General features: G+C 35.0%; 7 protein-coding genes across 7 annotated transcripts; 6 read left to right on the top strand and 1 right to left on the bottom strand.

Moving 5' to 3' along the window:
- Positions 1 to 6,086: 6,086 nt before the first annotated feature.
- On the top strand, positions 6,087 to 7,646 carry LOC131874007 (DNA-directed RNA polymerase subunit beta''-like). Its single transcript, XM_059217209.1, has one exon. The coding sequence runs from the start codon at positions 6,129 to 6,131 to the stop codon at positions 7,644 to 7,646; it is 1,518 nt and encodes a 505-aa protein (XP_059073192.1). The 5' UTR covers positions 6,087 to 6,128.
- An 877-nt stretch (positions 7,647 to 8,523) lies between these two features.
- LOC131026696 (light-independent protochlorophyllide reductase subunit N-like) lies at positions 8,524 to 10,435 on the bottom strand. The gene is made up of 2 exons (XM_059217208.1): positions 10,421 to 10,435; positions 8,524 to 9,911 (listed from the first exon to the last, which is right to left on the bottom strand). The coding sequence occupies exons 1-2, from the start codon at positions 10,433 to 10,435 to the stop codon at positions 8,814 to 8,816; spliced, it is 1,113 nt and encodes a 370-aa protein (XP_059073191.1). The 3' UTR covers positions 8,524 to 8,813.
- Positions 10,434 to 10,948, top strand: LOC131046925 (small ribosomal subunit protein uS7c-like). The gene has a single exon (XM_057980760.2). The coding sequence runs from the start codon at positions 10,434 to 10,436 to the stop codon at positions 10,899 to 10,901; it is 468 nt and encodes a 155-aa protein (XP_057836743.2). The 3' UTR covers positions 10,902 to 10,948.
- Positions 10,949 to 11,205: 257 nt separating this feature from the next.
- Positions 11,206 to 12,072, top strand: LOC131874006 (NAD(P)H-quinone oxidoreductase subunit 2 A, chloroplastic-like). Its single transcript, XM_059217207.1, has one exon. It carries the CDS (start codon positions 11,206 to 11,208, stop codon positions 12,070 to 12,072), a length of 867 nt encoding a protein of 288 aa, XP_059073190.1.
- Positions 12,073 to 13,087: 1,015 nt separating this feature from the next.
- On the top strand, positions 13,088 to 15,915 carry LOC131033489 (DNA-directed RNA polymerase subunit beta'). Its single transcript, XM_059218107.1, has 2 exons — positions 13,088 to 13,551; positions 14,244 to 15,915. Exons 1-2 carry the CDS (start codon positions 13,088 to 13,090, stop codon positions 15,913 to 15,915), a joined length of 2,136 nt encoding a protein of 711 aa, XP_059074090.1.
- Positions 15,916 to 16,031: 116 nt separating this feature from the next.
- On the top strand, positions 16,032 to 18,053 carry LOC131033488 (DNA-directed RNA polymerase subunit beta''-like). The gene has a single exon (XM_059217206.1). It carries the CDS (start codon positions 16,032 to 16,034, stop codon positions 18,051 to 18,053), a length of 2,022 nt encoding a protein of 673 aa, XP_059073189.1.
- Positions 18,054 to 18,589: 536 nt separating this feature from the next.
- LOC131874005 (ribulose bisphosphate carboxylase large chain-like) lies at positions 18,590 to 20,132 on the top strand. The gene has a single exon (XM_059217205.1). The coding sequence runs from the start codon at positions 18,590 to 18,592 to the stop codon at positions 19,487 to 19,489; it is 900 nt and encodes a 299-aa protein (XP_059073188.1). The 3' UTR covers positions 19,490 to 20,132.
- The last annotated feature ends 2,085 nt before the right edge of the window (positions 20,133 to 22,217 follow it).

Raw genomic sequence — 22,217 nt, 5'->3', positions numbered from 1 at the left:
CCCTAAACATTTTAGGTTTACAATTACAAGCGGTCCAATCCTGACCGTTAGATCCATTGCATAGAATGGACCGATCTAAAACAGATCTCAAGTCATTCTGCATCATCCGATCTTTACCACATCTGAAAATCAGTAACCCATCACACGCTCTTCATACACCGCTCATAACATCACGCATTCCTGAGGTAGACATTCAATGCATTCGATCTTCACGTGCAAGATCCTCAAGGAAATCCTTCACATGCACATAGCTGACATGGCACCACAATCTCTTCCTTATCTCTTAACTAACTCATCATAGAATGTCATCGGTTGCATGGCATAAGCCAAACCAGAAACCCTAGAGCTGAACAGAGACTACCAACTGGTAGTCACACTTAGTGAACCCCGACACCGGTCCACTCCATCTTGATTGACCATAACCACTTCCAATCTTCATACCAGTTCATACCGATTCACCTATTGATATCAATGACAACATACATTATCACCACTTCATCATATGCCAACACTATGTTTCTACAATCATCCGAGTCTTACAGTTCAACCGGTAAGGCTTAACCGGTAAGTAGAGAGTTTTATTAAAACCGACAAATAGGACTTTAACCGGTAAAAGACAGACAAAATAATATTCTGACAACCGGTACATGAAATTTATGAAGAATGGGATGATGCGGTTTTGTAGCAGCAATAAAAACTGGTAGATGAAGTTATGTTTGTGACCACATGTGGTGATTCGATTAGGTGAACAGGATTTGATTGATAGAGCAGGTATTCTAATGGACATTCAACCGGTAGTGATGAGTGTAGACACCTAAAATTGTCATGTCTAATTAAATAAATATTTTATTTATTTAATTATTTTAGCCTAATTCTTCTATTAATTAAATAAATCTTTATTTATTTAATTAATTCATTTATCCTCTTCTAGCCTTATTTCTCATTTAAATAAATACTTTTATTTATTTAAATTATACTTTTTTCTAAATTAAATAAATATCTTATTTATTTAATTGATCCCACTTCTTCTATTAATTAATTAAATCTTTATTTATTTAATTAATTCATTAGCCTTTTCTACCTATGACACATGTCATTCATCTCTTAATTCCTACACTACCTACCCTCTCATTATTTTATTATTTCTTTTACCTACCCTCTAATCATAACCGACCATTTATCTTTTACACCTCTCAATCTTATCCCTCCATTTCACATAGTGTCTTCTATATAAGGAGATGCTTCCTTCATTATCTAGCCCAGGGACATATACATTCTAATCAAGCATCCTAGCATTCGAACTTTCATATGCGATCCTACTTGCAACCACATTTCCATTCTTTGTTGAGCTCTTGTGCACATATAAAATTTGAGAGCAAATATATCAAGCAAGATCAATGGAGATAGGAAGAATGGAGATCCAAACCCTATTGAACATGTGATGGTATAATCTTTGTGATTTCATTTGATTTTCATTGTCTTAGGTAATCTTAATATGTTATGGTGGATCTTTGTTGTTGTTAGGCTAGGGTTTTGTGGTTGAATTCATTTAGTCTTTCAATATTATTGTTATTTCCATTTTCACCGTATACATTTTGGCACGCCCGGTGGGACATGGATTTTTGTTAGATCCGTGTTTTTTGCAGGTTTTTCTAACCCTATATTGCTGTTTTGTAAAACAATTTGGAGAATAAACTCGTGCAACTAGGGTTTTGGACACAAAATCAAGATCTTGGAGAGATTCGATCATATCTCACAAATGGCTTGGAAATTTTGCACCAAATTATTTTTTGCAGGTTGAGGACAGTATCAAGAGCTCTCAAACCAAAATTCAGATCTATTGGAACATATTTTAATTTTCTATGAATTTTTTATGATTTTTCATAAAAATTTAATTTTGAGAGAAAATGAGCGAATTTTTTGGATTTTCTTACATTTTTGGAAATCTCTCATAATTATACACAGGATCTGTTGTTTGTGATTTTAAGTTTGATGTAAAATATTTCTTAAAAAATCGGATCTTTAAAAATTAAGGTTTTTCATTGTTTTGATCAGATCTCACAAACGGATTTGACTTTTCGCATCAAATTTTTTTTGCAGGTCAAGACGATTATCAAAGATTTTTAGTAAAACAATCTGAATTTTTTGAGCATATTTGAAATTTCTATGAATTTTTTATGTATTTTCATGAAAAATTAATTTTGAGAGCAAATTAGCGAATTTTTTGGATTTTCTTATATTTTTAGAAAGCTCTCTGATTTATACACAGACTCTATTTTTTGTTATTTTACATTTGATGCAATTGAATTATTTTGCTCATATCTCACATACTGCTCGGATTTGTTGCGAGAATTGTTTTATGCAGGTTTGGAAGACCATCAAGGTGTCCAGTAAAAATTCCAGATTTTTTGGATCCATTTTTCATTTTATATGATTTTTTTATGATTTTTCATAAAAAATTAATTTTTGGAGCAAATTAGCAATTTTTTTGGATTTTCTTACATTTCTGGAAAGTTCTTGAAATTTTATAGGTGGTCTTTTTTTGTGATGAATCGGATCTTTGAATTGGTCAACAAAAAGCATTGTTGAAGGCCCCTATTTCACAAAGTCTTTTGGATCTAAAATTTACCTAACTTGTGTGCTTGCAGGAAGGGGTGATCATTTGAAACAATCCAAACTACTAACAAATCTTTGTTGCAGGACCTTGGCAATGGTTTTTGATCTTTCATTGTGTGCCTTGTTTTCATAGATTAGCAAACACTTCAATTGGGGCATTAAAATTGAACCAGTGTCCTTTGTGTCTTAGGCAATAGGCTCTTTTTGTTTCATCTTTAGAGGGCCTGTCTCCCCGTGTGGTCATTAGGACTACTAGTGAGGAGAGAACGACCCAAGTGGTAGTGAGGAAAACCCACCTCTTTCGAACCACTATAAATAACTGTATCCATGGTGAAAACTATGGATAACGTGTGCTGATTAGTTCATATCGACACTATGTCTCCCCATAAACCTGTTTGATCAAATTTATTTGATCAGTTGTAGGGCGTAACCCTTACCGACTGGGAGCCTTCTGTATTTACAAAGCTGAAAGTGCCACATGTATGGCCACACGAGCAGATGCCCTTACTAGCACCTTTTTGTTTTAGAAGCCAAAATCCTTCTAGTTGTTGGGTTAAGAGGTCGGACCTCTGGAGCGACCCACACACATACAGTTCTTAGTAGAGATACAAAGTTTGCCACGGGGAGTTTTTCGTGGGGGCTGATGCTTGGCTGCCCTGAGAAGTGAGTGCCGAGGGTGGAGCCAGTGGGGTCAAGCATCTAAGTATCTGCTCTGAATAGCGTAGCCTCGCGGGAAACCCCATGTGGGATCAACAACTATTGTCCTGGCTAGCCATAAGAATTGTGCTTGTCTTATTTTGAACAATCAAACATTCAAGATCAAACATCAAAACATTTGTCTTTTGTGTCTTCAAGTTATGCAAAACATTTTTATATCAAACAACACACTTTTCTTTGAGTCATTTTTGATTTTAAACACTTGCAAACATTGAGTCCTCATCAACATTGTGTCCTCTTGTCACAGAAAAACAGTCAAAAATTCAGATTGGGTCACAATAACAACTTCACAATTTGGAAAAATTTACAGTCCAGCAAACAAGAACAGTTAGTTTCAGACTTATTGAGCTTCCTAGGTATCTCTCTGGGTTTTCATCTAGTATTCAACCTGTTTTTGGGTCTCACAAAGTCCATCATTGCTTTACACCTTACATTACATTCACATTTGTCTAAACTTGAGTCAAAAGGTCACTTGCTTGTCCTCATCATACTTTGTCAACACACTACATACAACAACATTTTGCTAAGTGGTCCCTCATCAAGGTCTATCACCTTTGGGTCTCATTTGGTCTTACTTAGAGTTAAGGTCAACTTACCTCATCAAGAGAAACTATCATCTCTTTGGAAGTCACACCTACTCTACTACATGCATACTTGGTCTTACACTTTGGACATTGCAAGTAAACTTCAGATTCATTTACATTCCATCCAACTCTTGGTCTTCCATACTCTTTCCATTTTCATCTAGTCTCACACATCTTGGTCAATACCTAGTTCATGGTTGAAACTCGTTCCCAAAAATCTAGGAGAGAAGCTAAAGAGGTTCAAGAGTCCGCAAACATGAGTTCCTATGAGTATGACAATGATATCTTTTTCAATTCTGATCATACTACATTACCTGACATAGATGCTTATAAAAACATTCCAAATGTTGAGCACATGGACACTACAAACAATAATGATACACACAATGACAATATGGACAACATTTTCGTACATTCAGTTGAAGTGGAAGACTCCATTATGGATCCCCGTTTTAATTGATTGGTTGAGGAAATAATGAGGAGAGATAGACAATACTTCTTACAAGTGATGGCACAAAGTGGAGCCAGGATCCCTCATGATTTTGACATGTTTCAAATAATGGAAAATCGACCTTTGCAACAACCTCACCTCAACATGGATCAAAGGAGGCCTAATAGTGGAGGCAATAGAGGACCACATATGGTGCCTGAATCACCATCATCTTTGTTTCAAAAACCAGAAGTCCCATACACACATGGTCAAGCTTATGATACTCACCTTCGCAGACCATTATGGAAGTCGTATGCAGAAAATTATACTCAATCACATACCAATGCTATGGATCAACCGCCAAAGCAATTGGATATCCAAAGGCATATTCAAAATTTGGACACAAGAAAACCCCATGTCAAATTTGGGGGCAACACATTAGAACAAACTCATGACATTGTAGAGTATGGTATACATGGACAAAACAGATATTCTATTCCTCACCATGAATCCATACCAAGTGGTCCATATATGCAGCATCATTGTAGACCTTCTCCATATGAACATGTCTATGATCAATACCATCCATATATGCAACATTCTCCTCCTCCACCCGGTAGTTCAGGCATGGGGTATGGTCCAAGAAGTCAGTCTCCACCTAAGAATAATTTGGAACAACAAATCAAGGACTTACAAAAGAAAATGGAGGACATAAATACACCGAAGCCAACTTACACAATGAGAGACATATGTCCCTATCCATTTGACAAAAGCATTCCAATGCCTCCATTTCCTACACACTTTGTGACACCTAAGTTTGATAAGTATAGAGGCAAAGGAGATACTAAGGCACATATAAGACAATTTTTCACAACTTGCATTGAGGTAGCAGCAGAAGAGACATATTTAATGAGATTATTCCCACAAAGCTTAGGTGATCAAGCTATGGAATGGTTCTCCCAACTTCCACTTGGAATTAAGTCATGGGATGACTTAGCAGAGGCATTTATCCAACATTTCTCATACAATATAGAGACAGATATATCAGTCACTACCTTGTGCAACACCAAACAAAGGGATGGAGAGTCTTTTTCATCATTTTTACAAAGATGGAGGAATCTAGCCAGTAGATGCTCTTGTGAAATTCCACAGAAACAAATGGTAGAAATGCTCACTCAGAATGTTAACAAAGACATTGGTTATGATCTAAGAAAAGCTTGTTTGTCCACCTTCAAGGACATCATTGAGAAAGGATTAGCGATAGAAAAGGTCCTAATTGAGCAAGGCATCATTAAGATATTCAAAGAAAACAAAGAGGACTATAAAGGAAAAGACAAGCCAAGATTTTGGAACAAAAACAAGAACACAGTCAATGATGATGTTGTTGAGGCCAATACAGTACGACCCAAAATCCTTTTTTTGGGATCAAGCTCTACAAACAATCAAGTGAATACTGAAACAACTTCAAGGTCACGAAGGAAGTACACCCCATTGGGAGAACCACTAGAATCAGCTTTCAAGAAGCTAGTGGCAAACAAAATAATAACAATCCCAGATCTACCTCCATATGAGCCAAAGGTTAAACCAAATTGGTGGAATGATGATGAGTATTGTGAATTTCATAAGAGAAAAGGTCATAAGACATGAAATTGCCATCGACTGAAGAACATCATACAAGATCTCATTGATAGAGGTGACATTGAGATTGAAGGACACTCATCTAACCAAGAATACTAAATAAAAAGCACATTTTTGCTTTTTTGAATGACCCCCGTTCAAAAATGATAAAATATGGGAATATTCTCGGAGGTTATTCAATTGAAAAAAAAAGGAATTCTCTTGAAAATCAATTAGACGGAGGGCCCAGATTAAAAATAAAAAAGACTTATGCTTCTCTTATTTCAGTAGGAACAAATGAGATCATTATCAATATGATTCAAATTAGCTTGCTGAAATACCCTTTTTTCAATATCGCAAAAAGGGAAAATATAGCAAGTTCTCCATTTTTGTTTCATAACAAATTAGGTCACACTAATTTGAATGATCAAAGTAAATTACTGAGTAAGGGAACTATTCGTTCATTACCTAATGAGAATAAAAAAGATGAATCTTTTACTATTCTTTCTCCTTCTAATTTTTTGCAAATCGTTTTGTTTCATGATTTAAAATGCTTGAGTACAGTAAAAAAGTTGGATGCAAATAAAAAAAGAATTGAATTGTTAGGTCTCCTGGGTCATTTACATAGTATTGCTAATCGTTTCCCATACTCTCATTTCATGACTTATAAAAAAGTGTTACTAACTGAACGTTCAATTTCTAACAATGACTCGAATAATTTCCAATTAGCTAAATGCTATTTTATGGACGAAAAGAGGGAAATTTATCAATTTGATTCATGCAGGAATATTATTTTCAATTTCTTCAATTTGAATTTGTACTTTTGCCTATCCAATTTTTTGGAAAAAACATTTCCAGTAGTCAGCCTTGGACAATTTTGTTCCGAAAGTATATGGATATCCGAAGATAAACAACTCCAAGGATCTGGTCAAATTGTAGTTGTTCATGAGGAATCTTTCGTCATTAGATTAGCTAAACCCTATTTGGGTACTCGAGGAGCAACTCTTAATAGTTATTATGGGAAAATTCTTTACCAAGGAGATACATTAATAACTCTGTTATACGAAAGATTAAAATCCGATGATATAATTCAAGGTCTTCCTAAAGTTGAACAATTGTCAGAAGCCCGCTCAAATACTTCAATATCAAAAAATCGAAAAAAAAGATTTCAAAAATTGAACAGATACCTAGCAATATTTTTTGGAAACTTTTGGGGGTCATTCACCAGTGTTAGAATGACTATGGAGGATAGTCAGAATCAGTTGGTCGATGAAATTCAAAGGGTTTATCGATCCCAGGGGGTACAAATTTATGATAAACATATAGAAATTATTGTTCGCCAAATTACATCGAAAGTTTTAGTTGTAGATGTTGACAGGTCCGAAAATAAAAATTGGGAAAATGGACTAGGTAGTCTTTTTTTACCCGGAGAACTCGTTGGATTATCACGAGTACAAATAATGGATCGCGCTCTAGAAAAAAGAATAAACTATCGAACCATTTTATTGGGAATGACAAACGCATCTCTGAATACTCAAAGTTTTCTGTCAGAAGCGAGTTTTCAGGAGACTGCTCAGGTCCTAGCTAAATCTGCTCATACACTGTTACGCTTGCGAAAGAGAGCGAGTGACACGAGGATCCATCTGCAAGAGATGGAGTCTTTTGTTGTTTATCGGCAGTGAAGTTCGCTACTTGATAGTCACGTAAGTAAGAATGAAGTTCATAAGTAAGCTCATTTTCCCAGGTCGAGACAAGTTGATAGGCTCCTATTTTCTGTGTTTGTTTTAGTTTAATATTGAATTTGAAATAGAGAAATTATTTCAATAATTTCTCTATTTCTCTTTTTTTAAGAGGTAAAAATCATACTTAATCATACTTATAAAAACATTGTTAAGTTAAGTTTCACTATTTGCTAAGCAAGGGGGAAAAATAAAGTATATTGATTATTCTTTTTTTTTTAGTTTTTATTAATGAATGAAAACTTCACATAATAAACAAGTTTTCATTCATTAATAAAGAAGGAAGAAAAAAAAAAAAACACACACACAAATAAGGTCTCAAAAAAGGCAAGCGAGCAAGAGGATTTCTTTTGCTTTTGGCAGGCATCCCCTACTACTGGGGAGGCCTACTGGGCTATTAGCTCAGTGGTAGAGCGCGCCCCTGATAATTGCGTCGTTGTGCCTGGGCTGTGAAGGCTATCAGCCACATGGATAGTTCAATGTGCTCATCAACGCCTGACCCAGAGATGTGGATCATCCAAGGCACATTACCATGGCGTACTCCACCTGATTTTTATGAAATACAAGATTCTCATTGAGTGCAAAAAAAAAAAAAAGAATGAAATCCCAGTATGAAAAAAGTTTATGCACGTAGACATAGATCTATATGTATAGATCTATGTCTATCTATCTACATAGGTGATACATGTAAAAAAATAGAATATATATCTATATAAGAAAAGAATAAAATTAATGACTATTACTCGCGAATTCCATTTTTTTATGGAAAATAAAGTTTTGATATCCATTTTTTTATAATCTCATGCTTGTACTTCTACATTTGTCTAAGTCCATCTAATAAATAAAATAAATAATGTTTTCGTGTTCATCGGTGGTGTAACACACATTAGAAATGAGAGAAATGACCCTTATATCTCTCATATAAGCATGGGGAGATTTGAAATGATTATAGAAATCATTTTTGGGATCTCCCGTAAAAATAAATCAATATTAGCTGTGGCTCACATCCACAAATAACATTCAAAATAATATGAATTTGAATCAATTTGGATCTTTATTTCACAAAATTATCTATATGTTGATATTTTCAATTACTGGAATTTCAACTTATTATTTTCTGACCAAAGTGGTTGGACCCAAGTCTTCTAAATTTTTCTGACGTCGTAGAGGTCGGGTAACCAATTCAAGTACATCTCTTGCATTGGCAAACCCATGAATCTGAGCAAAAGTAAATTCAACTGACCATTTAGTACTAATTCCTCTTGCTTCTAGCGGGTTAGCATGAGCCATTCCCGTGATAGCTAAATCGGGTTGTAATTCGCGTATACGTCGTATTTGATTCGAATTATCTGGTTTCTCCACAATTCGTGGTATTGGTACGCGCATTTTCATACATGTATCTTGTAAAAGTGATAATTCAGCAGCTTGATATCGTTTATCCATATATGGAATGCCAATTTCATGAACAATCATTCCACATCTTATTAAGAATCTTGCTAGAGATACTTCTAGCAGATTATCTCCCATGAAAAAGACAGACTTATCACGTACCAAATCAAGATAATCCTTTAAACTTTCCCATATCCGTTCCTCCCTTTCCTCCAAACCTTGGGGTTCAATACCAAATATAGGACAAATCTTTTCAATCCAAGCACGCGTTCCATCTGGACCGATAGGAAAAGGAGCTTCAATTAATTGACATTTTTCGCGTCTTATCAAAGTTGTAGCTGTCCGGCTCAAAAATGGGTTAACACCACAAACATAAACTCCATCACCCAATGATGGAAGATCGGTGTATTTTTGAGCAGGTAACCAACCTGATACCTTGATGGATTGACGTTTTAATTCTAGATTTAGTTGAGAAGCCACATTGGACGGCAAAGATCCAAAAAGAACTAAGGAGGGGTGATTTGCATATTCAACCAATTCCTCTTTTTTTCTAGAATGAGAAATGAAATTTTTTTGTATAGTTTCTTTTCGTTCACGAACAGAGAATTCCGGTTCTGGACAACGATGTGCCATCGCAGCTAACACAGTATCTTCTCCTTGAGTAAAAGCATAATCGAGTCCATTCGCTCTTGCCACTAGAATTGGGATTCCAATTTCCCATTCTAGCTTGGGTGCCATACCTTCCAAATCCATTTTGATTATCTCTGTAGTACAAGTACCTATCCATATGATCACGCATCTCTGAATACTCAAAGTTTTCTGTCAGAAGCGAGTTTTCAGGGGACTAGAGCAGGCTAAAACAAACTAATTTGTAAGGATATTATATGTCTAAGGTTTAATATTGTATTGAATTCATTTCATAAGTTTTCCCTTACTGTAGTGTGTGTTAACATATAAATTGGAAATGTCTTGACCTTTTTGGAACAGGTTCAATTCAAATAGCATCGATTTAAAACACCTTCTTTTTTTTTTTACTCTTTTTTTAAACCTAAGGACTTAATCGTATAGATATAGAAAATACAAGATTTCTAATCATAGCAAAAGAAAGGAAACGGATACTCAATATGAGAATGAGTAAACATAATTTGAATGCATAAGAATGAATATCTTATATATGCAGATGGAATCATGTGGAAAGCCGTATTCGACGAAAGTCGTATGTACGGTTTGGAGGGAGATCTTTGATACCTTTAGAGATCCACCCTACAATATGGAGTTAAAAAGCCGAAATAAGTAATTATTAGTCTTTATGAAATAAATTTATGAACCTTTTTCACACTCATGTCATGCCAAAGTACTGTAGAAAAGAAAATTGAGAAATTTGATCCGATTTATCATAGTCGATTAGTTAACATGGTCGTTAACCGTATTCTTAAACACGGAAAAAAATCATTAGCTTATCGAATTTTTTATCAATCTCTAAAAAAGATTCAACAAAAAAAAGAGAAAAATCCACTAATTGTTCTACGTCAAGCAATACAAAAATTAACTCCCAAATTGATAGTAAAATCAAGACGTGTAAGTGGATCCACTTATCAAGTTCCCATTGAAATAAAAAAGAAAGAAGGAAAAATACTTGCTATTCGTTGGTTATTAGAATCATCCAGAAAACGTTCTGGTCGAAATATGCATTTCAAATTGAGTTACGAAATAATGGATGCTGCCAGAGAGAAAGGCAATGCTATACGCAAGAAGGAGGAGATTCATAAAATGGCAGAATCCAATAAAGCTTTTGCGCATTACCATTAACCCACTAACTATATAAATAGATCCACAGATTTGTTGCATTCTGGCCAATAAAAGAAAACTTACTTTGTCAAAATTTATCCAAATTTTCTTTTATTGGAATGAAAACGAAAGGAAAAGAAGAATGAAAAATAAATCGTAGATAAATGATAATAAGGAGATTATGGATGAATATTCAATCTTATTCATCAGGTTTATAGAAATGTAAATGAAAGAAAATGTTGCTCGAAGATTCATTGAAGTTACTAAATTATGATTCGGACAAAATGAAAAACTCATTTTCAATTAATACTTTTAAATCATTTTTATGAAAGAATTTCATTTGCTTCTCTTCTATGGAAGTTCCATTTTTCCAGAATGTATCCTGATTTTCAGCCTATTCCTTCTTCTAGTGATCGACTTCATTTCTGATCAGAAAAAGACAACTTGGTTTTATTTCATCTCTTTAACCAGTTTAGTGCTAAGCACAACCTTTTTGCTATTTCAATGGAGAGAAGAACCTACAATCAGTTTTTTTGGTAATTTCCAAACAAACAATTTTAATAAAATATTTCGGTTTCTAATTTTATTATGTTCCACTTTATGTATTCCTCTATCCGTGGAATACATTCAATGTACAGAAATGGCTGTAACAGAGTTTTTGCTTTTCATATTAACAGCTACTCTAGGAGGAATGTTTTTATGTGGTGCTAATGATTTAACAACTATCTTCGTATCTTTAGAATGTTTAAGTCTATGTTCTTATCTATTATCTGGATATACCAAAAGAGATGTACGGTCTAATGAGGCTATTATGAAATATTTACTTATGGGTGGAACAAGTTCTTCCATTCTTGCTTATGGTCTTTCTTGGCTATATGGTCTATCTGGAGGAGAGATTGAACTTCAAGAAATAGCCAATGGTCTTATAAATACACAAATGTATAACTCTCCAGGAATTTGGATTGCACTTCTATCTATAACGGTAGGAATTGCATTCAAGCTTTCCCTAGTTCCTTTTCATCAATGGACCCCCGATGTATATGAAGGAGTGCGATTCGTTTTACAAATTATGACATTTCTAAATCTCTTTTTTAGAGATGTTTCTATTTATAAAAAACTCTATAGACATGTGGAAAAAAGACTGTTATTCCCACTTGGGCTAAGACATCACTTTTACCAAAAATTCAATTGAATTCAATTAAGGTAAAGCAAAGTAAGAAACAAACTAAATTGTTTGATTGAATCAACAAATAGCTTTTACAAGTTAGTTATTACGGGTAGTTTTTACAAAGGATCAGATTAATGACGTGTACAATATTTTTATTCTTTACGTAGATGCTACATAGTAAGTTTTCATTCTTCAAAAACTACGAGTGTAAAAAAGAAGGCATCCGTCGACAAAAAGATTACCCTAAGATGAGCATCGCATGACTATTCAGAACAATTTAAATCAGATGGTTTTATTTTTTATTTTAAATTCTTTCATAACTGCTGAACTTAAAAAAAAAGGATTTACAGAATGGAACACCAGTGGACATGGTATTAAATCCATTAGGGGTACCTTCACGAATGAATGTAGGACAGATCTTTGAATGTTTTCTTGGTTTAGCAGGAAAACTAATGAACAAACATTACAGACTAGCACCTTTTGACGAAAGGTACGAGCGAGAAGCTTCTAGAAAACTAGTCTTCTCTGAGCTTTATAAAGCTAGCGAGCAAACAGCTAATCCATGGGTATTTGAACCTGATCATCCTGGAAAACATAGATTAATTGATGGAAGAACAGGAAAGGTATTTGAACAACCTGTTACAATAGGAATAGCTTATATATCGAAATTGTGCCATCAAGTTGATGACAAAATTCATGCACGTTCCAGTGGACCTTATACACTGGTTACACAACAACCTCTCAAAGGAAAATCCCACCGAGGAGGGCAACAAGTAGGAGAAATGGAAGTTTGGGCTTTACAAGGTTTTGGTGTTGCTTATATCTTACACGAGATGCTTACTTTAAAATTTGACCATATGGATACTCGTGAAAAAATATTTGGTGCCATTTTCAATGGAGAACCAATGCCTAAACCTAGCACTCCTACAGAATCTTTCCGATTGCTCAGTAGAGAACTACGATCTTTAGCTCTAGAATTGAATCATACTATTCTATCTGAGATAGACTTTCAGATAGATAAGAAGGAAGTTTGATCAAAATGAATCAAAATTTATTTTTTATGAGTGACCAGGATAAACACGAACAACTTCGAATTGGATTAGTTTCTCCCGAGCAGATTCTCGCTTGGTCTGAAAGAATATTACCTAATGGAGAAAGAGTCAGACAAGTTACTACAGAACGCACTTTAGATTATAGAACTTATGAACCAGTAAGAGATGGATTATTTTGTGAAAGAATATTTGGACCTAAGAAAAGGGGAGTTTGTGCTTGTGTAAAACCTCGAATGATGGAAAATGACAAGGAAAACTACAACTCCAATTTTTGTACTCAATGTGGAGTTGAACTTGCTATTGATCCTCGAATTCGAAGATATCGAATGGGATACATTAAACTGGCATGTCCAATTGTTCATATTTGGTATTTCAAACGACGCCCCAGTTATATCGCGGATCTATTAGATAAAACTCGTAAAGAATTAGAAGACCCAGTATACTGCGATGTGTGACTTGATCACAAGCTCCGATTATACAGATCCGTAGGAACTGTCATCCTATTCAATCTAATTGGGATGTCCTTAGCTCTGACACGCTCCTCGGGAAGAGTAGTATGAAGCTCAGAATTAAAACCATCTTAAAAAGATGTTGATAAAGAGGAATCAATCTAGGGTTAATATCTTGTACATTATTAAATTGCTAATTGGACTTCGTAAAAATACTTCTTTTATTATAAATAAAAAATGGAATGAAAAAATCTGTTTCATTTTTATTATCCTTTATTTATATCTAGACCAAAAAGAAGATATGGTTATAGGAGTCTATTCATCGCACATATGCTTCAAATAGTATTGTAACCATCGAAGTAAAACAGAAACCTACAGGATCGATTATAACCAGATACAGACAAGTAAATCCCTTATGAATTTCAAATGAATTGAAGGTCTTTCACAAAGAAATGTATCGTTCAAAAGGGAGGAGACTGCTCACTAATTCCATATTTATGTCATAATACGAATCGTAAACCAATAATCGAATTCACTTGGAACTTGAGCAAAGAGTAACTATTTAGTTTGAATAGAGAGCAAAAAACATTTTTTTTGCATAATGATACATAATCACTTTCCATTTCGGTATAGTTACTTGAGCCGGATGAGAGGAAACTTTCATGTCCGATTCTGAGGGGGGGGAACAGATTAGAAAAACCTATCCAAATGTTTGTATTACTAGGCCCACAGCTAAAAAGCCAACTTTATTGCGATTTCAGGGTTTACGTCCATCTAAGTATGAATCCTGGGCAGAAAAGATTGCTTATTATCTCTCTTGGGATTTTGGGCTAGTTCAAGAGCGAGAAATTGCCACTGGAGGAAAAGCTATCAGAGAACAATTAGCTGGTCTAGATCTGCAAATGATTATAGATCGTTCATATATAGAATGGAAGGAAATAGATGAGGTAATATCTATATTATTTTCGGAGCCAGAGAATCAATTTAGTAATAGAAAAATATATGCTCAATTTAAGGAGCAAAAACTTCAAAAACTTCGAAGAAGAAAGGATCTTTTGGTTAGACGGATGAGATTTGCTAAATATTTTCTTCGAACAAATGTAGAACCACAATGGATGGTTCTATGCCTATTACCAGTTCTTCCTCCCGACCTGAGGCCAATGTTTCAATTAAATGAAGGTGGAGTGATTACTTCGGATCTTAATGAACTTTATCAAACGGTTATCCGTCGAAATAATAATGTTTTACAATTCATAGAAACCACTAGTGTATTTCTAATACCGGATTTATTGCCTGACCAAAAGAAATTAGTCCAACAAGCCGTAGATGCACTTCTTGATAACAGTATAGGCACACAACCGGTGAGAGATAGTCACGATAGACCTTATAAATCGTTCTCAGATTTCATCCAAGGTAAAGAAGGAAGATTTCGTGAAAATTTACTTGGAAAACGGGTCGATTATTCAGGTCGTTCTGTTATTGTGGTAGGTCCCCTTCTCTCATTGTATCAATGTGGATTGCCCCGAGAAATCGCAATAGAGCTTTTTCAAGCATTTTTAATTCGTGATCTGGTTGAACGACAGATTGCTCCCAATCTAAGAGCTGCTAAATTTTTAATTCGAGATAGGGGACCTATTATATGGAACGTACTTAAACAGATTATGCAAAAACATCCCATATTGTTAAATCGAGCACCCACCTTACACAGATTAGGAATACAAGCGTTTATACCTGTTTTAATAAACGAACGTGCCATTCGGTTACACCCATTGGTTTGTGCAGGATTTAATGCGGACTTTGACGGAGATCAGATGGCTGTCCACGTACCTTTATCTATGGAAGCTCAAGTAGAAGCTCGTTTACTTATGTTTTCTCATCTCAATCTTATCTCTCCAACCATAGGAGATCCTATTTGTGTACCGACTCAAGATATGCTTCTAGGACTTTATAGATCAACTCTTCAAAAAAACCAGGGTATTTATGAAAATAGGTACCATCCAAATAGCTCAAAAAAGAAGATCGTCTCGCCTTCGTTTTATAGCTATGATGATGCGCTTAAAGCTTATGAACAAAAACAAATTGATTTAGACAGTCCTTTATGGCTCCGATGGGGGAGAGAGATAGATACCTCTATTATTAATTCAGTAAACCGAGAACTTCCTATCGAAATTCAATATGAATGTTTAGGTACCTTCTACGAAATCTATGATCATTTTCGAATAAGAAAAGGTAGAGTGGGGGAAATACTTAATAAATACATTCGAACAACCGTTGGTCGCATTCGTTTTAATCGAGAAATAGAAGAAGCTATAAAAGGCTTGTGGACTTATGATATCCGACAAGAAATGTTACTATTCAGAATTTAATGTTATTAATCTTACGCTTATCTCATTGATGCAGAGATAAAGATCAAGGGAGCCTCCCAGCTTAAACCCATTGCTTAATTCTGCTCCCCAAAATAAAATGGGGATATCTTATTCTTATGACACAAAATCCCGTCAAATTTGTCCATCCCTTTCCCTTTGAAGTGCCCTTTTTTAATAAAGGGATGGATAAATTTGTTATGAAGCACCTTATTAGAAGATTCGTAAATCAATTTGGAATGACATATACATCACATATATTAGATCAACTGAAGATTTTAGGTTTCCAGCAAGCTACTGACGCAGCTATTTCATTAGGAATTGATGATCTTTTAACAACACCATCTAAAGCATGGCTTATCCAAGATGCGCAGCAACGAGGGTTTGCTTCAGAAAGACATCATGATTATGGGAATGTACATGCAGTAGAAAAATTACGTCAATTGATTGAGGTATGGCATGCTACCAGTGAATATTTGAGACGAGAAATGAATCTGAATTTTAGGATGACTGATCCTCTTAATCCAGTACATATGATGTCCTTTTCAGGAGCTAGAGGAAGTACATCCCAGGTTCACCAATTAGTAGGTATGAGAGGATTAATGTCAGATCCTCAAGGAAAAATTGTTGATCTACCCATTCAAGGGAATTTACGTGAAGGACTTTCTTTAACGGAATATATTATTTCATGTTACGGTGCTCGTAAAGGAGTTGTGGATACTTCTATACGAACAGCAGATGCTGGATACCTCACACGTAGACTTGTTGAAGTAGTACAACACCTCGTTGTACGTAAAGTAGATTGTGGTACTATCCAAGGTCTTTTTGTAAATCTCATTCAAGATCGAGAAACAATCAAAAATAAATTTGTTCTACAAACACTAATTGGTCGTGTATTAGCAGATGATGTATATATACACGGGAGATGTATTGCCACGCGCAATGAAGATATTGGAATTAAACTTGCCAATCAATTATATTATTTCCAAGTACAACCAATATATATACGAACCCCTTTTACTTGCAAAAGTATATATTGGATTTGTCAATTATGTTATGGTCGGAATACTACTCATAGCAACTTAATCGAATTAGGAGAAGCAGTCGGCATTATTGCAAGCCAATCAATTGGAGAACCGGGAACTCAACTAACACTAAGGACTTTTCATACTGGTGGAGTATTCACGGGTGATATTGCAGAACATGTACGAGCCCCGTTCACCGGAAAAATTGAATTCAATGAAAATTTGGTTTATCCTACCCGTACCCGTCATGGACATCCTGCTTATATATGTCATAATAGTTTAGACGTGACTATCAATAATAAATATGAAGTACAAAACTTAACGATTCCGCCAGAAAGTTTGCTATTCATTCGGAATAATCAACTCGTCGAATCGGAACAAGTAATTGCCGAGGTTCGTGCTAAAAGATCCCCCTTTAAAGAAAAAGTAAAGAAACATATATATTCTGACTTGACAGGAGAAATGCACCGGAGTATCCCTATGTCTAATTTTATATTAGAGACAACTCATTTATGGGTATTATCGGGAAGTATATATGAATTCGTTGTAGTACCTTTTTCTTCAGATCAAGATCAAGTGGATATTCCAGAACTTCTTCTTGACAAACATAAATCACTTTCAAATTATTCGGTGGATCAAGTGAAACACGAATCAGTTGACTCAAACTGTTTTGAAAAAGGAAAAAAAATCTTGAATTATTTCGAAACTGATCGAACCATACCTAACGAACATAAAGACTCTATCTATTCCGCCATTCTTTTTGAAAATACCCATATGAGTGTAAAAAAGGAAAAAAATAAACTCATCGTACCATTATGGTGTTATAAACAATGGGGAAAGCGAAGAATTCCTTGTCCTGATTTCATTTTTAGAATACCCAGAGGACAAGGTATTTTACTAAATAAAAAGCACATTTTTGCTTTTTTGAATGACCCCCGTTCAAAAATGATAAAATATGGGAATATTCTTGGAGGTTATTCAATTGAAAAAAAAAGGAATTCTCTTGAAAATCAATTAGACGGAGGGCCCAGATTAAAAATAAAAAAGACTTATGCTTCTCTTATTTCAGTAGGAACAAATGAGATCATTATCAATATGATTCAAATTAGCATCTAATGAATCTCTTATCAATAAATATGTAGAAGCCTGTCCAATGCCCGTAATAGAAGTGTTACCTCTTATTGAAGATATTCGAGTTTCGAGAGTAAAGGGCAAAACCTTATTTGAAATGGTTGGATCCGAACCATCACTTAACTATGTATGTGAATATTATTTAGACATAGCGGATCAAATATTGTCCCAACCAGAAGGTATTGTGCCAAAGGAGATTCCAGATCGGGAATTATTCAGTTTGCTCTCTGACCTTTATCTCAATCCTATTGATGAGGGGAAACATAAAAATAATAAGGAAAATTTACTTGGATTTACGACGATTTAATCAACATAGTTATAATCATTTATGTTAGTGAAAATTGATGAAACTCTCACTGTCGAATGTGAGACAGGTAATTATCATACTTTTTGTCCAATTAGCTGTGTATCTTGGTTATATCAAAAGATTGAAGATAGTTTCTTTTTAGTTGTGGGTACAAAGACATGCGGTTATTTTCTGCAAAATGCACTTGGAGTAATGATTTTTGCAGAACCTCACTATGCAATGGCAGAATTGGAAGAATTATGGTAGAGCGGTTTATGAATGTCTCCGTGGTGGACTTGATTTTACCAAGGATGATGAAAACGTGAATTCCCAACCATTTATGCGCTGGAGAGATCGTTTCTGCTTTTGTGCAGAAGCAATTTATAAAGCTCAGGCTGAGACGGGTGAGATTAAGGGACATTACCTGAATGCTACTGCAGGTACATGTGAAGAAATGATGAAAAGAGCAATATTCGCCAGAGAATTGGGAGTTCCTATAGTCATGCATGACTATCTGACTGGAGGTTTTACGGCAAATACTTCGTTGGCTCATTATTGCCGAGATAACGGCCTACTTCTTCACATTCACCGCGCAATGCATGCAGTTATTGACAGACAAAGAAATCATGGTATGCACTTCCGTGTACTGGCTAAAGCACTACGTATGTCTGGTGGAGATCATATTCACGCTGGTACTATAGTAGGTAAACTTGAAGGAGAACGGGAAGTGACTTTGGGTTTTGTTGATCTATTGCGTGATGATTTTATTGAAAAAGACCGAAGTCGTGGTATTTATTTCACTCAAGATTGGGTCTCTATGCCGGGTGTTTTGCCTGTAGCTTCAGGAGGTATTCACGTTTGGCATATGCCTGCTCTGACCGAGATCTTTGGGGATGATTCCGTATTACAGTTCGGTGGAGGGACTTTGGGGCACCCTTGGGGAAATGCACCTGGTGCAGTGGCTAATCGGGTCGCTTTAGAAGCTTGTGTACAAGCTCGTAATGAAGGACGTGATCTTGCGCGTGAAGGTAATGAAGTGATCCGCGAAGCTACTAAATGGAGCCCTGAACTAGCTGCCACTTGTGAAGTATGGAAAGAAATCAAATTTGAATTTGATACGATTGATCGCTTGTAATCGAGTGACTTTCGTCTGTTTGGTCCCTTAATCAAATCGAACTCGGCCCAATCTTTTCTTTTAAGATTGAGCCGAATACCGAATGGATGGGAATAGATAATTCGGCTAGAGGAAAGAAATTTACCTCTTACCTACTAATATAGAAATATATTTTCTGGATTATTCGATCGGGTCGGTGGATCACTAGATCCAGGCCCAGGGAGCAAGGGCCTTCAATCTCTTCTAGCCACGCGCTCAAAGGAGGTTCAAAATTTGTTATCTTTAACAAATTAAATCCCGCTCAAATCTCTTCTAATCTATATCTATATAAAAGCTCATTTTTAATCGGCTTTGTCCGGAGCTTTAGTAAAAAAAAAAAAAAAAACTACAATAGCGTATTATGTAAAAATGTAAAAATAGATATTTTATTAAGTCAATTGTTCATTATTTTTCATGAATCATCGTGAATTCGTTGGACAGATCAGAAAGAACCTGATGGAGACTTCCTTTTCTTTTTTTTTTTTATCAGAAGCGGAATTTGATTCAAGGAATCAAATGTATAATGAAATACTATTATATATATATATAATAGTACGCTATTTGAACAAATAAATGAATTACGACGATAAGATCGAATTAATTCCCGATTAAGTCGAGTGAGTCAGATGGATCAATTTATTTTTTTTTTCTTAAAAAAAGAAATAAAAATGGAATAAAAAGGAAGCAAAATTTGTATTTTATCTGTTAAAAGTTGTACATTAACAATATGTAGAAAAAATATAGGAAAATGTGTGAGGAAAACGAAAACAAGGATTCTAAATATATCGAAACAACCCCCGTAGAAAGCGGATACAATTCGGAACGTTTTAAGCATTTGTGGTTTTTGTGCGAGAATTGTGAGACCCTTATATATAAGAAATCTTTACTAGAACAAAAAGGTGTTTGTGCAGAATGTGGAGCAACTCTGCAAATGACTAGTTCAGAGCGAATTGAACTATTAATTGATAATGGCACTTGGCGTTCTATAAACACGAAGTTATCTAGTATAGATGTTTTAGAGAAAAAACATACGACGTTTGACATCAAAATGGTTCGAAAGGCCTCAATTTTATTGTACAAAGTAATTTCTGGCAAATATTTTTACAAAGAATTTTTTAAAAATAAATATTACAATAAAGCGTTGAGAATATTAGTAGCATACAACAATACTCTTGTTAATATCCTTAAGGTTGCACTAGGATCGAAATTCATAAAATATTTGAATTTAGATTCAAAAGAAACTATTAAGATACTACAAGATATTATTGATACAGGGTTGAAAACAACTCAATTTGCACTATTTGAAATACGTAAAAAAATAAAAAATGAATTCTATAGGTTTGCGCTTTTAAATAAAGCATTTGAAAATAAGCAAATTTCTAGCTTGCTTGCTCAAAATTTGGAAGATAGGAGGGATGACGAGTCTGAAATCATTTCTATAGAATTTGATAGAATGGCGTTTAGACTTCAAAAATTCCTCATTTTAGAATCACTATTGAAATTAAATACACAATTAGCCGATGTAAAAGAACAATTACTATCACAAGATAAGTTCTTGAAAGCAGTGGCGACAAGCTTAGTGAAAAAAGAACTTTATTTTCCGGAAGACAAAAGAAAAACAAGGAAAATAAAAAAAATATTTCCTTTTTATCCAGGAACTGACCCAGAGACAGATTACTTTTTATGGCTGCGAACACATATGGCGATCTCTTTGATGGAAAGATATCTGGTCTTGAAACAATTTAAATATTGGTTTAGAAATCGTTATTGTGGTTTACTGGAAGAAGAAGAATTTCCTCGGTTTGGTTCTGATAGTATGACCTTGTAGAACAGTTAGGGGAGACACCCGCGCTTATCTCCATCCTCGAGCTTTTACGTATATCCCCAACACATAAAGATATTCTTAACAAAATCTTGAGAAACTCTTCTGTCCCTACTGATTTGAACGTGGACTAGTTTCAATCCATCGTGGGATACCTTTCCATTCCACACTCCCTTACATTCACAGAAGCCGATGACGCTTCCGTAAGTCAGCCACATAATGCACCTTTACACATTGAAGCCTTCATACAAAAAAATCGAATAAAACGAGTCCTGATAGATGGAGGAGTAGGTCTAAACATTTACACATTGAGCACTATTAAACAATTAGGATATTCAGAAAAAGCTGTGAATTTTACAAACAAAATTACCATCAAAGCATATGATAATGAAGAGCATTCATCCAAAGGCACAATCACCTTACCTCTCAGAGTTGGGCCAGTTATGAAGGATGTGGTTTGTCAAGTTCTTGATATAGAGCTCACATACAACATATTGCTAGGACGTCCATGGATTCATGAGATGAGCACAGTACCATCTACATATCATCGGTGTATCAAGTTTCCACACAATGGAGTTGAAGTGACCGTCAAAGCTAACCCAAATCCATTCATATATTGCAACAATTTGCGACTTAGATCAGAAATAACAATCCTAGTCAATTGAGAAGTTGTTCCATCTTCAGCATATGTGGATCCAAAATCATTGAAAGCTTCCACATCAAAACAAACAGAGCTCAAAGAAAAATTCAAGGTTAAAGACCTGGGATGTGGTGAGTATATCTTTCATGTTGATCAACTCCCACTATCTCCTAAGGTATTCAGTCAACATGAACAATCTATAAACAATTTGTAAGGAATTGGGTGTGAACCACCTAGTCTTGTGGCTA

Source organism: Cryptomeria japonica, chromosome 3 (assembly GCF_030272615.1).
Source record: "Cryptomeria japonica chromosome 3, Sugi_1.0, whole genome shotgun sequence".
NCBI classification, from domain to species: Eukaryota; Viridiplantae; Streptophyta; class Pinopsida; order Cupressales; family Cupressaceae; genus Cryptomeria; species Cryptomeria japonica.
Note: the sequence above shows the minus strand (reverse complement) of the source record. Positions and strands in the feature narration are given on the sequence as shown.

What these genes read in the sequence shown, in the direction of transcription:
- LOC131874007 (XM_059217209.1), top strand. Translation starts at nt 6,129, where the DNA reads ATGATAAAATATGGGAATATTCTCGGAGGTTATTCAATTGAAAAAAAA.
- LOC131046925 (XM_057980760.2), top strand. Translation starts at nt 10,434, where the DNA reads ATGTCATGCCAAAGTACTGTAGAAAAGAAAATTGAGAAATTTGATCCG.
- LOC131874006 (XM_059217207.1), top strand. Translation starts at nt 11,206, where the DNA reads ATGAAAGAATTTCATTTGCTTCTCTTCTATGGAAGTTCCATTTTTCCA.
- LOC131033489 (XM_059218107.1), top strand. Translation starts at nt 13,088, where the DNA reads ATGAATCAAAATTTATTTTTTATGAGTGACCAGGATAAACACGAACAA. An exon ending in GACCCAGTATACTGCGATGT is followed by an intron (nt 13,552 to 14,243) that starts GTGACTTGATCA and finishes GGAACAGATTAG; the next exon opens with AAAAACCTATCCAAATGTTT.
- LOC131033488 (XM_059217206.1), top strand. Translation starts at nt 16,032, where the DNA reads ATGACACAAAATCCCGTCAAATTTGTCCATCCCTTTCCCTTTGAAGTG.
- LOC131874005 (XM_059217205.1), top strand. Translation starts at nt 18,590, where the DNA reads ATGCAATGGCAGAATTGGAAGAATTATGGTAGAGCGGTTTATGAATGT.